Genomic DNA, 15,034 nt, shown 5'->3' on the forward strand with positions numbered 1-15,034 from the left:
AAAATAAACAATCTTCAAGGGAGAAATTAAAGGAACCTTCATGCAACTCACACATCTGTCTTGCAGGGGTGTCACAGAATTCACCTGACCTCAAAGAGGGAGTGCTCCTATGTACCTACCTCTAATGAAATAAAGGCCAGTAGGATGGATCAAAGCTTCTCCTTTAATCAGCAAATTTGGCAGTCCATAAACACAAGACCACAAATTTGTAACAAAGCCTGCACTTCCCTCTGATCAGAGTTTAGTATACACCAAATGCCTCTGAAAATGGGGCAACATCAGCTCTAGAGCAAAGACCAAAGTCAGAGTGACTGTGGGAGTCTTTACTGAAAGAACACACACGGTATTATCCAGGAGCTGTGGATGCACAACTTCAAGACTTGAAGGACAATGAATATTCAATTCTCCATTACAGCTGTGCTGGGGAGTTTTAGTTTTTAACCTAGTTAGGTACAGATTTTTTATAGATACAGATATCTTTGAGAAGACTTAGGAAAATGACTTGTTTCCTGACCTTCAGGAGAAACGTGTAACAGTGCTGGAGGAAGAGGAGGAAGGTAAAGATGCTTCCTGCACCTCCTAAACACAAGCAACGCTGTTAAAAGCTTATTATGCTTTGCTGGATACAATCATAGTAACAATGAGCTTCCCTTTTCTCTATTTCCCCCAGACCCTGCAGTCCATGACCAGTTTTAAGGCTTCAATTTCAGATAAAAGAGAAAAAAACAAGCCATTTACATACAATATCCATGCATAATAAGACGAGGTTAAACAAAGGAATGCCATAAATCATGCAGCTTAAAGTTAATTCCAGTGCAATTTCAGCTTTTCAGCAGTAAAATTAAAGATCTGACCTTTGGTCTCAGCATCAGCTATTTGATCTTTGGCCACTTCCTCTTCCTCTTCGGCCATTGCCTGAAAGATGGCAGTCAGGAAGAAAAACAGCAATTCACATAGTGGGCCTTCAGTGTCATTTCCTACAAGAGCTTCCTCTAAAACCTCTGTGAATAAAGTTTAAGAAGCGTCACTTTTGCCGCAAAGTTGGAAAAAAAATTATTTACTGAAGAATGAAAACATTTTTTTTCCCTTCAGGTATGATAATTAAAATATGTTTCCATAATTTACTGCATATATTCCTAGAGTGATGGTGCCAGAAGGAGTGCTGACTAAACATTGCTCTCTTAATATATAACTGCAAGAAAAAGGTAGAAGTGGATATTTTGATAAGCAGAGTAACAACTTGTAAAATCAAAATTAATTTTGGTGTACAAGTCCCTTGGAGTTGACCATGAACTGAAAGCTGTATTGATATGCATCTATTAGCACTGACAGATTAAAGCCACACAAATAATTCTGTAGCAGCGGTGCTTGTGTGCACTAAAGATGTTTGATTGTTAGGTAAAAGGGAAACCACCAAAATGGGGCACCTTGCCAAATAAACCACAACTTGCCTAAAGTCACTCCTTCAGGAAATTCATCTTGAAGATCAAAAAGTTCCCCAAAAGCATGTAAAAATTCCAAAACCATCAGAGCATCACCAAAGATCTCAGGAGGAAGTCTCGTCTTCACTGGCATCGGAATAGGAAGTTCCTGCAAACCAAATGGGACCCCTTAATATAGTATTTGGTTTGTGCAAAGTGCACAAGTGATCAAAACCAGAAAGTCTATTATTCTAAGGAAGGTATTGAGTTTCTCTACATTTTACTAAAAAGAGTCCCAACAGGACACATGATCAGTTATCATGGTTACACTGGTGATCGTAGTAACTTTGGAAAGAGCATGCAACTTGAATGTAAAATTTTTGAGAAAGAGGTTTACTCATGTCCATGAAGTTTGTATCTTTATTAAATGAATTCTACTACAAGTTAAGAACATCAGCTGTCAAGATTCTTCCTTTTATACCTGTATTACTTCACAAGAGTTTTGAATTTTAGTTTCCTGTACTGTCTGGACAAGCAAAAATAAACATACTCTTAAATGTTATTTATGATTGCTTGCAAAGACAAGCAAACCAAAACCCAACACATTCACTTAAAACATGCCCTTCTAATACTAGGATATGCAAGATCATGTCTAACAACTGTGTGTTCTGGTACTGGGCAACCACATAACAACATCACTTAACAGAGACACCACCTCCAAATTACAGATGACAATGCCTAACATCAAGTTTGATTTTGAAATTACAGTTTCTTAGCACACATAGCTGAATAATTTTCAGAATTATGTCTCCCTTCCACAAACGTGGTAGTTCACAAATACTAAAAAGAAGCAAGCTGAATACTATGGCTCAGGAGAACATAGTAAGGTATTTCATAAATTCCCAGAGAAGGGAATAATTTCAAAAGCAGTCCCTATCTAAAGTAATCATTATTTATAATCTTGTCAATTCACAGAATCACAAAATAACAGGCTGAGTTGGAAGGGAACCACAGGGACCTTCGATTCCAGCTCCTGGCCCTGCACAGGACCATCGAGGTAAAGAGTCACACCCTGTGCCTGAGAGCATTATCCAAATAGTTGTTGAACTCCATCAGTCTGGTGCTGTGACCACTTCTCTTGGGAGCCTGTTCCAGTACCTAAACCTCCCCTGAGAGAGCCTGAGGCAATTCCCTTGGGTCCTGTCCCTGTCACCACAGAGAACAGAGCAGTGCCTGCCCCTCCTCTTCCCCTCACAAGGATGTTGTAGACTCTGACGAGGTCACCCCTCAGGATCCTCCAGGCTGAACAGACCAAGTGACCTCAGCCACTCCTCATATGCCTTCTCCTCCAGACCCTTCACTATCCTTTTCCTCCCTCCCTCATATACTATATTACTCCCCAATACCATAATGTCTTTCTTATATTGCAGTGCCCAAAATCTCACATGGTATTCCAGGTGAGGCTGCACTGGCAGAGTAGAGTAGGCAGAGTAGCACAGCAGTCTCCCTGTAGTGATGACACTGCTTTTCCACCCCTCCTTTTTTCCTTCCAGGAGAAATACAGCAGCACTGTTTTCACAGCTTGTTCTCCTCTCAGTAATGGCCTTTTTCCCTTTCTTCAGCTTTTTTCCCCTTTCTACATAGCTAGGAGTTCTTACTCCCATCTTCAATGGCCACACAACTCTCCTTGCAAATATGTTCAGTACTCATATTCCTCCCAATCACTGCTTTCACTTGAATTCATGTAATACTCTCATTCATTTCCACTTGTCCTCCTTGCACTTGTTACATTTTCCGGTGTATCTCTCATCCCTGTGTTTCTGACGACTTGCCTCCTTTCGCTATCCCCTGTCAAAATGAATCCCAATAAAGCATACACAAACATGTAAACACTAGAAAAATCTTCTGTTATTTACAGCCACACTATACTCTTATGTGAAACCTAAGTTCTTTGAGAAGCAAATTCTTGGTACTTTCTACAGGTTTCCAGTATCATCAAGAAAGAGGCTCATTAAACATGTTATACATAGTATATATAGTATATTGCTACAGTTTCAATCAAAAGAATGCCACAGGAAGTAACAAGCCAATGTATTTTCTAACTTTTACAGCCGAAAATTTAGTTTTCTTCATTACTCAAATATTTTAATTGACTCACAGTTTTCTAAGTGAACTCATTTTGTATACTTAATAGAAAAATCAGGCATACTCAATACCTTCCACTCAGTAATGCCAGCACTTTGAACACACTCCACTGTAGACTGAGCACAGCCTGTAAAGCTTTTCTGGAGGTTGAAAATGCAGATGCAGATAATCCTATTAACACTGCCACTGGGAAATGTGCATTACACACTGCAGGTGACTCACAGCCTCTAGCATTCCAATCAGATCTACATTTGCCTCTGCATTAGGGAATCTAATCCATCTGGGCCCCCCCGCAAACTACAGTCTTCAGCTATTCCAAATTCAGTCATACCTTAAGGTCATCACACTCCATATCTTCTCTAGGCTTACTCCACTGTTTCAGGTATTCCACATATTTTCTTTTTTCCTCACGCAGCTTCTCTCTTTCCTGAGAAAAACAGTCACAATTGTATGTAAATATTGTTACATGGCCTTAGTGCAATTTCTAAAACTGCACCACTTACTATTCAATCATATTGAAAAGTAAAACATCCCATTTAACTAGAATGGAGTAGTCTGTTAATTTTTATTTTGCACAAAATGACAAAATATTCAAATAAGGTGATACTTTGTTGAATTAGTTATTGCTTTTGTTTGGGGTATCTTGAGTTTTGCTTTCTTTTTAATGGAAGTGGCTGAAGAAAAAATATCAAAAATTAGACAGCATATATCAAAGTTGCCTCAAAAAAGACCATCAAAGTAAGGTAGCAAATGAGTATATATAATTTCTTCATATTCAGGTTGACAAAAATTTATTTAGCGATTTACATCCAAAGAAGCCACACCTAATGGTTGTGGGTTTCTGTATGTTGTCAATCTGATGCAGAACAGACACTTCGAAGAGAAGACAACCATTAAATCAAATAGTTTTATGCATTATTGGCAAAAATCCCCCAAGCCCACCACGTTATTACCAAAGTAAGTTCAATGTCAAAATGAACTTTTGGTAAACTAAAATTATAGAGAAAGCTAACCAGAAATACAACCCTTCATCAAATCTTGTAACTGCCTATTATTCTAAAATGCACTTCTAGGAACTGAAAATGATTAATGGAAAATAATTTGAAACTGCCAACTAAGAAACAAGGAAACTAGAAAGCAATATTACTTTATGAAACACATGTACTTCAAAAGCATTACTTTTTCCTTTTCTATTTTGAGTCTCTCTTTCTCTTCTTTCTTTTTCATCCTTTCTTCTTCCACAATTTTCTTTAATTCTTCCTTCTTCTTTTCCTTATCTTCTTTCTCCTTCTTCCTAGCTTCTATGGCATTTGCCTTCTCTTGTTTTAATTTAGCTTTTTCAAAAGCTATAAAGAAAAAAAAAACAAACCTAAGTTGTCTGTTTTTTTTTAAATGTCAGTTTTAACTGATAAATAGACTGGTATTTTTAAAATTACCATATGAAAAAGGTATTTTTATGAGGACTGAATTGTTTCCCCACCAACCAGAAATTCAAACACTTCGAAATTCTTTATGGAATCAGAGTTTCAAGCCTTTGTATTAGACATGTTTTACAAGGTTGTCAACAGGTAATAAAGTTAAATATATCTAGGTTTATGAGTATACAGAAGGTCATTACTTGCATATTGGTTTCTATCAGTTGACATATAAAGATGAGAACTTATTCCAACATATAATTACAGCAATTTAGTAATGACTGGTTAAATAAAAGCATGTCACAACCATGTGTGGCACACAACTGTCAAATAGCTGCGACAGTAAAAACCTTGAAATAAGCGACCTTTAAATGTTCAGTTATTACTGAATTTCTGAAGTCAATACATTTGAAACCTATATAGTATTTCAGAGTGTTTTGTACAAATTTTACTTCAGTTACACAGTTTAAGCTGAACTTTAAATTATAATAAATATTACTGTCTGAAGAGATGCAGATTTCTTTGCAGTCACATGTAGAATAACGACAGGACCCAAATTTTCACTTGCTGTGGACAGACAGCACCTATCAACCCACACACAGGCTAACAAACAAAAGGAGGTCTTACTATTGTAACTGAATGAACAGGAAAGCCAGAATCGTAAGTGAATGAAATTAAAAAAGATCCTTACTCTTACCAAGTGGATAGCAATAACAAGAAAAACTTACTGTACTTCCCTTAACATTCTGAAAATGGGCTAGGTTCCTTCTACAGATAGCTACTGCACAAACCAGCAATGTCTCTACCTGGCAAATAAATGCAGTGAAGCTGATCCCCAGGGTCTTCAACATACTGAGATGGTTAATGTTTCAAGGTACTTGGTATTTTGCTACTTTTTCACATTGTGAAAATGTGTCTTAACTAGACTTCTAGAACCTGCAGTTTCTGTCCACACCAGAGAGGAAGCAGCTTTGATGCTGATCAGATGTTACCTCAGTCTATGCTGGCATTGCCAGCACATGAACAAACAGATGCTTGTTGTGCGCGAATGCAGACGCACAAATTTAATGGAACACATGAAATTCTAGTGTCCTCATCTCCTATAAAGGCAAGGCCCAAAGCAGCATCAGGCAACTTTACTGTTATTGAAGCAGATGTTGGGACTAGGTAATTTCTAAATGTCCTTGCCATCCTAAAAAACTCTATATTCAAGGAAATGAGAGGCTGGAACCAGAAGCCCACTAAAATACTTCCAAAAATGAAAGCCTTTCCTTCAGAAGGACATGATTCTTCTGGATTGTAAGGACTATCTCCTTGTCTAACCTTTGTCCTCAAGAAGACATACCAGTTTATCTAGTTAAACCCAAACAAAAGGCATATGGGTCCTCTTACTTAATTTGAAATCAAATTTAAGTTGATAAGGAACAGGTCAAAACTAAACCAAAATAATTCAATCAGTCTAAACTGAAAATCTCTGAAGTGATTTGTACTCTTTTAAACCAAAAAAATTCAGAATATATTTCAGTTCTTTTAAATTTCGAGATTGTTGTATGAGGAAAATGCATAAATGGAAAAACTAACAGATTTGTGTTACACCTTCATGCTTTGATATACCTTCAACTCAGCTGGTAAAATTTACACGACTTCATCATCCAAGCTTCTACAAAAAATTATTTAGTTCTTTATTCATCTGAGAGAGAAATCGACATAGTTGGACCACAAGCTTCCAACATTTCCCCAATTTAGTTAACTAACAAGGAAAAAAAAAAACCTAACCAGGAAACAAGCACACTAGCTATTGAAAGGAGCACTTGGCCATAGTAGTGTGGCAGTACAATAAATTTTCCTTTTTAAAGATACAGCCCCAAAAATACTCTAATTATGGCCTGCTCTCAAACCTGCAAAAACTGGTTCTACTGGTCATATGAGCAAACTTCAACTTACCTATGGCCTGCACATCATCTTTTTGCTTCTGGAACCTTGTCCTTTCCCTTGATACTTTACTTTTGCTTCCTGGGGTGTTTTGTTTAGGCGTAATATTGTCCTCCTGATAGAGAATTTGGAGGTGGAGAGGAAAAAAAAGAACATAATAACTATAGTGAAATGAACAGCAAAAGATATTCCCGAGTTTTCAACTAGAACACAATTCTCTAGAATACAGTGAAGTAGTGTAGTGACTAAGAGCATCAGTGTTTAAATACAGGCAAGTGACATACCAGTATCTGAGCACAAGTGACATAATTTCATCTCAGAGTTCAAAGGAAAGCTTTTTAGCAAATTATTTATTAATCCCAGAATGGACAAGCACTCTGTCATCACAACACACCAAAAAACTAGTTCTCGATGGGATCCCAGAAATAATGACAAAAATAAGAAGATAACATATCAAGTATGATCCCTTTCACCAGCTTAACTATAAAGCAATTACTTAAAGAGCAACTGTGGAATATATCCCAACTGCCCTCAAAATAAAAAAAAGCACAATGTCAACCCTGTATTTCAAATTATCAGAAAACACAAACAAATGGAAGAACTTCATAGACTATGCTAATGTGTCTTCATCTGGGATTAAAACCGGTATTACTCACAAGACCTGCAGATGCCCTCTTTGGAGGTCGCCCTCGCCTTCTGCTTGCAGGACTGAAGATAAACGTGGGTGGTTCATCAGGAAAGAAATAGGAGAAGTTTTGTTCTGCTAGATTGTATTTTTCAATTGATGTTGCCTTAGTAAGAAAGGTGAAAATAGATACCCAGGTGAAATTCTTAACTTTTTATAAATATAAGCTAATTAATCAATCATTAATTCACAAAATAAGACAGTAGGAGTAACCATATCAACTGCTTAACTGAGGATAAGAAATAAAGATCTGAAATAGTGTAAGTAAAGAGTTAATCTACCAAGTGGATAATGATAATAATGTATGTAGCACATCTGAAACTAGAATTTGGCTTCATTTGTTAAGGTGTTGTTTCTTTACATGCCTTTTAGCAAACACAGCTTGACAGTGTCTTCCTAGCAAGTTACTGAAGTGTATGAAGAATAAATTTTGACAGATACCAGCAATAATGTAGCCTACTGAAGAATTACATAATTCTCTATTACACAGATACTTATTTCTGAAGGAAGATTGGTCCAAACCGTCAAAGTTTCTTTTCAAGTCTACTTTCTCAACCTGATGACTTCAGGAAATCTGCCCTTATTGGACAATACAGATGAAGATACAAAGGAGACATTCCAAATAGGACATATTCACATAACTGAAGTGCAAGGCAATCAGCAAGAGGACAAGAAGACACTCCACAGAAAGCCCAAATAAAGGCAAGATGACAAATACACATATATAGAATACAACAATTTTCCTGAGACTCCAGAAAGCATCACTAATAGATCATCAGTCCTTAATGTGGTCAAGTGAGCTGGGTCAAAATGACTGCTAACAAACCCAAGGTTTATCCCTCTCAGCTCTACTTTCTTCCATTTCCATTTCTTTAGAAGAGACAGACTCTAGTTACAAATTTGTTTAGAAATTCATTGCCTTTATTTTACACAACTTTCAGAGGCAAGATTCTCACTGACTCTCATCTCTCTGAGCCTTCCTGTGCAGACTGAGCAGTTAAACAGCTGTATGACAAAATAAAAGACATAATAAAAAACCCTGCTACGTTCTACAAACAAGATGATAAGGACTTCAGGGTCAAGCCTCCAATACACAGTGAAGGAGTTCAGGATCTCTTGTGGTACAGCAAGCAAGGCAAGAGAAATTGCTGCCTTGTGGGAAAAGCTGCTCAAATTCTCAGACATCTGGTGCCCACTAAGATGTGAACCTTAGTCTGAGTTGTACTAAGCATCACCATATATCTAAGATTATAAAAACATGCGTAGTCAACATCCAAGGCCTTATCAAAAACCCATTCCAGCCACCTAAATTCTGGTACTTGTCTCGCTGAAGATCTGGAGACTGAATTCAATCTACTATAAAACATTTTCCAGCTAAAAGCATTAGAACATAATAATATTGGTTTGCTGTACCAACACAGGAACAGCTCATTTTTATTTGACTTAGAAATACCAGCTGCTTACCTTGAAGAATGAAAACATTTCATATGCTAGACTAATCAAAAGCCTATTATGTTTCAACAAATAAATTTTTTTCTAGGCAAATGCTCTTTTTTATTTTGGGGACTTTTCTAAACTAGCAGCCAAAGAAGAAATTAAAGAACTGTGCTTCACGTCCAGAAAAACTGCAATCTTGTTTACAAGCATTAGTTAAAAACCTGTTTTTGAAGAAAAAGTTGACGCATTCACCTTTTAGTTTGGAAAAGTGTTTTATAATTACAAAAAGCTAAATTTGTTGTAGTTTTTTAAAGCAGCAGCTAACAGAGAAGAGAAAAAAAATACTAAATAGTGTCAATATTCTATCCAATAAATCATTTCTTCTTACTTACCTTAGCTTTAATTACTCCATCATGTGGTTCACAGTGTTGTTTCAGAAAAAGTTTAAGTCTATCACGAGAAAAGAGATGTTTCCTCCGGCTGTGTTAGGAAAGAAAGGTAGTATTATCAACTAATCATCATCTATCAACATCTTTAATTAGTGTTTAAGTACAGTCAAAAGTACGTGCAAGAATACATGTGATAGACTGTATGATTGATCTTTTTCTTATTTTCTTAATTATAAATAACACCCTTACTATTACTCTTTACTACTGTAATTAACAACCATTCTTTGAAACCCCAATTGAATTACAATTTTCCTTATGAATAAAACAAAACTCAAGTAGTACATAAAAGTTGGTTTATGCATCTGCAAGCTTTATTTTGAAGATTCTGTTATGCCCTCCTTTATAAACACCCTTTTGATCCATGGTAGATCCTCCAAACACTTCTTAAAATAAAACTCAAGTCTGATTGTTTCAGGAGAGAGGGAGGACAAACAAATAAACAAACAGAACAGCAGGAAAGCAGCATTCACATCTCTCAAGCAGGGAGGCAAGCCCACAAGTGACAAGGTGAATTCACACACTACTCAGTCAAGCTATGCCACTTCTTTCTGGAGGACAATGTGCACTCTATTGGCTCCTGGCATTCCCAGGAACCTGCATTACTTCATGGGAAGGAAAAAACATCACTACACAGGAGGAGTTAATGAAAAAACAAATCCTGATTTGCTGGAACTAAATTATTTGTAATCACACAAATTGAAGTTTGTTTACAGCACCCAGTTTATATAAAGCTTTGATGCACAATCTACTCTAAACATGTATTTTAACTAAATTTGAGAAAATATTTTTATTTAAGAAGCAAAACCTCTGCACATTTATATTTTAAATGAATCTGACTGTCAGTGTCTGCACCAACATTTCAAACCAGCAGTGCTACCAGAGTGCACATAAATTATTATTAGAGTTCTCAAACTTTGTTTCATCAATCACAACAGTAGCCAAGGTATCAGAAGTCACAGTATTGCAAAATGTGGAATATATAAAGATTTTCTTAAAGGATGTTCTCTGATGTTTGATCTTCATCTACTTTCAAGCCTAATCAACACAAAAGGAAATTTAATGCATGAAACAGAGCTTGGTTATTAGTCACTATAAATGATGTCCGGGTGTGAGAAAAATAAATTATTTCTTGGCAGAATTGCCTTGTTAAGGCAGACCTTGGTGGGGGGGGGGGGGGGGGGGGGGGAAATAGGTTAACAAAACTCAGGTAGAAGAATGCCCACTGATAGTGAACACAAAGAGTGCAGAATTTAGGGGTCACAAAGAAACCTAGCAAATTCCCAAGGTAAGGAAACCCAACCAAGCAACTGTACCAAATCGGCTCCAACTGGGTAAAAGGTAATTCTGCAGGGGGAAATCTGCAGCCACTGACTCAGGACCACTGGCACAAGAAACTTATTGACTCAAAAGAGTAAGACTGAGCATGTGGACTAATTACCATAAGACGAAGTAATTAATCAATTAATTGGAATCGTTAACCAACAGAAATTAGAATGCTAATAAGTAAGAGAACTATGTAACTTGTAGCCAATGAACACTAATTCTTTTGCTAGCTAAAATTTGCTTGACTTATGGAATACCACTGATCATCTAGGCTTGCACATCTCTGAAATAAATCATCAGTATCTCTCTCGAGTGTGTAATTATTGGCTTGTTGCAGGCTGGTAACTAATCTGATTTTTGCAGACAACAACATCAGGTCTTATCTGTGCACCAATGAAAGCAGAGACTTGCAAGGAGTTGGTACCTCTGTTAATACTAGCAAAGTTTGGAATCCTTGATACAGAAGGCTTGCATTACAGTATTTTGTTCCAGCACTTTTAATTAACAGATCTAACACAGTTTCAAAATGCCATTTTATATCAAAAACATCTTGCACAACTCACAGTTACGAAGGACAATTTTAATTTCCACATACTAATTTTTACCTTAGTTGAGATGCTTTAACAATAACAGGTTCGTATAGGTGTTTTTTAATAGGTTGGACTTTGTATTTGAACAACGAAGGATCAATTATGGCTTTCTTCTCCCTAGGAAAAAAGTTTTTAAAAATTAGAAGTTTACATTCACTTATCATCACCCTCATATTCTGCACACTTAATATATTTATATGCTACACAATGGACCTGTTGAAAATACCCAGCTTGTAACTTCCACCAGTACCAAGGAGGACCTATTAATTTGTGCCAACTTTTCTGCTACCATATCCAAATCTGCATTAAAACCAGTTCCTGCAGGGAGGGACGTTTTCTTAGCAAGGAAATGGGAGATAAGGGAAAGAAGGAAGGGAGAAACACAAGTAATGACACATTCCTATATTTCAGAAAATTGTCTCCTTAATACTCTCAGTACTCACGATGGCAACAGGAAGACAGGAAAAAGAAAAAAAAAGATGAAGAAGAAAAGTCCAAAAGATATAAATAAATAAAATTAATAAAAACAGTAGCCCTTGATTTACCAATTGCATTGCAAAACATAAAAACTACCTAGAATATTTTTCAAAAATAACACTTCAGAAAAAAAAAAACAAACCAGACCCTTTACCAACAACATAAAATAACAGAAAGTAACATAAATCATATGGCAACATATCTACACTTCAAATTAAATGCTTATCAGGTTACATGTTTTATTAGCCAAAGCACACTTCCCTTTTACAGGTATTGCTGCAGAGAACTGGATTTATTTTCCCCCACTCATGGTAAATATTTCTTCAGCTTTAATGTAACATTAATCGTTTTGTTACACCTCTTCTAGGTGGCTAACACCCAGATCTGGTGTGCTACTAAAATTCACTCCTCTACAAGAAAGAGAAGGGCTTTGCCATAGACAATATACTGTAAGAAGAGTAGTGTATTTATGGACAGACTTCATGAACAGAGCTAAATTAATAAGACTTTATTTAAATAATGTTCTATTTTGGCATTAAACAACAGAACTAACTTCTCCTGAGGTGACAATTTGCAATCAAGAGTTGTACTGCTTTATCAGGAACAATTCAGTCATGATCATATTTCGTCAAGAAGGAAAGCTGAAGCAGCTATGTAGATAAACCAGGAGATTTAAAACTATGCATTTCACCATTGTCAGTCCTTCAAGCATTTACAAAATGCTTTCAGGAGCAGTTTGTGACAAAATAAACCAGTACATCACTTGCTGTTCTTTAGCCTTATGAAAAATATGCACAAGATGCTGAGAACTATACTTTACTATGCTGCTAAAAGTAAAATTTGCTACAATTCTTGTTTTTCCCCACTAACTCAGTGAAAGAAATACAAGAAACATTAACATTCCGATGTCTAACAAATACATTAATTAATACAGATTAAATGAAATCATACTTATTCACCATTAGTGTCACTTCAGATGAGAATAATTTGCTAAGTTCTCAAGAAAAATAGTTAATAATGACTAAATTATCAACATAATTAATAATAAATGGACTGACAAATAAAAGAAGACAGACTTGGAAACAGCAAACACATCTACTAGCCCTACAGGTAAGTGCTGTGATATGCATACAGTGCCTGGCATGATACTGCATGTACACAGTTGAAGTCCAATGTTGAGTCACTTGGACCAAACAGAGTTTAAGAAATGTAACACATAAAAGCCCACCCAGCTATTCATATTAGCAAAACAGAGACCAACTGTAATCCAGTAAATCTCCACTGGCAAGATTTTAACATCTCTACGTAAGTTCATTAAAAGAGGCATCATATTCTGGTCATACCATGATTTGGTCTTCCATGACCATCTCCAGTGTCAAGACAGGAAAGCTAAAGTAATGAAGGCTGTGACTAGGAATTTCTGCTTACTATGACTGACAAGCTTGCACCTCATCACACACCACTGGGTTTCCAGTCCTTTAGTCTAGCAAGCTAAAGAATGACCCAAACAGAAAACATTCAGATACAAAATAAAAGGCATAAGAGTACCAATATTAAACCAAAAATATATCAGCTTATTAATATATTTTTAATAGATTCTAAGTTTTAATACTGTCTGCAATCAAATTCAGGGCCCAAAGAATAATCAAATTTTCATCTCTTTATCATTAATCTTTACTTCTTAGTTTAAGTAAATCTTTCTTAACTTCAGTGGATCATATATAACAGTCCAAATGTAATTTCAAATCACACTGCATTTTTCTGCTTAGTTTCAGAGTTTCCAGTTATTATCCCAAGAAGTAAATGTATTCCTGACATCCTCCTCCAAATTTCAAGTAAAAATTTTGCTTAGTGCAAAAGAGGAAGAAAAAGGTCATTCGATACACAGAGAATGCTTTAATAATTACATAGATTATCTAGCAACTTTGGCACAAAACTATTATTATTCGGGTAGTATTTTATTTTGTAAAGCACTATATAAAACACACTAGAGTTAGCAAGGGTTAAACCCATTTCACAGCAGATATCCCTTACAAAAGATCTTCACAGCACAGCTCTGATACACAACCAAACCCAGAGGAAAAAAAACACAGAGTATTTTGTAATTCAGTAGGTAAAAACCACAACTGACTCGCCCATACTACACTAATTTTTACTGCACTAAAGTGAACGTAGCTAGTACTTGTGTCAGAATCCTGCACTTTTCATAAGATTATACCAAACCACTGACAGCTAATTATCTCATCAAACCTTCAATTACTTTGGCGTGGTGACCACATGACCTGAATATAAATTCCTTCTTACACTACTGCTATGCTACATTCTGACAGAACCAAGTAATCTCTGAAACCTTAGAACCACAGAATCATTAAGGTTGGTAAAGGCCTCTACAATGAGTCCAACTACCAACCTGGCACCACTCTGTTCATCACTAAACTGCATTTTCAAGTGCTACATCCACATGGCTTTCTGAACACTTCCAGGGATGGAGATTTCATTACATCCTTGGGCAGCCTATTCCAATGAGTGATGTTTCAATGGAGAAATTTTTCCTGTGATCCATTATAAACCTCCCCTGGCACAATTCAAGGCCATTTCCTTTCATCCTGTCACTTGCTACCCGGGTGAAGAGACCAACCTTCACCTCACTACACCTTCATTTCAGGTGGTTACAGGGAGTGCTAAGGTCCCCCCTGAGCCTCCTTTACTCCAAGCTAAACAAACTCTGCTCCCTCAGTCTCGCCCTTCTCAATTACCTTCTCCAGGACACCTATCTGGTCTGAGTCTTGCCACAGCTACCTGTATCTTACTGTATTAACAGAAGTAGAAAAATTGCACAGAAAAATAATGAGAGTTAGAGGATCCAGAATGCTGTCCTGAAATGCTAAAACGACCACTGTCCCACTTTTTCAGAAGAGGCAGTGGCTTTTCCTCTTCTCTTTGACTAAATTTGGGAATGGAAAAAGCTCCCTCGAAGAATGCTAGCTAAATAACACAATTTATGGTCTCATCATGCTCCACTGCAAGCCTTACACAGAGGTAACCTGTCAGTAAACTGATCCCTGTGGCGCACACCTTTGAAGGTAGCCACTGACAAGCAACCCTGTGCCAAGCAATAATAAATACTGCCCATTTGGAAGTGCAAATATTTTCTGCAACT

The 15,034-nt window shown here is 36.6% G+C and overlaps 1 protein-coding gene across 3 annotated transcripts in view; it reads right to left on the reverse strand.

Moving 5' to 3' along the window:
* BAZ1A (bromodomain adjacent to zinc finger domain 1A) overlaps positions 1–15,034 on the reverse strand; it is a 64,363-nt gene that overhangs the window by 26,000 nt on the left and 23,329 nt on the right. For all 3 annotated transcript variants that reach the window (XM_062494817.1, XM_062494816.1, XM_062494818.1), the window contains exons 4-11: positions 11,413–11,514; positions 9,428–9,515; positions 7,570–7,704; positions 6,926–7,028; positions 4,746–4,912; positions 3,898–3,993; positions 1,452–1,590; positions 855–1,001 (exon numbers count right to left, since the gene is read on the reverse strand). In XM_062494817.1, the coding sequence (XP_062350801.1) occupies positions 855–1,001; positions 1,452–1,590; positions 3,898–3,993; positions 4,746–4,912; positions 6,926–7,028; positions 7,570–7,704; positions 9,428–9,515; positions 11,413–11,514 (977 nt within the window). The remainder of the gene's footprint in view (positions 1–854; positions 1,002–1,451; positions 1,591–3,897; positions 3,994–4,745; positions 4,913–6,925; positions 7,029–7,569; positions 7,705–9,427; positions 9,516–11,412; positions 11,515–15,034) is intronic.

This window comes from Cinclus cinclus, chromosome 6 (genome assembly GCF_963662255.1).
Source record: "Cinclus cinclus chromosome 6, bCinCin1.1, whole genome shotgun sequence".
Lineage (NCBI taxonomy): Eukaryota > Metazoa > Chordata > Aves > Passeriformes > Cinclidae > Cinclus > Cinclus cinclus.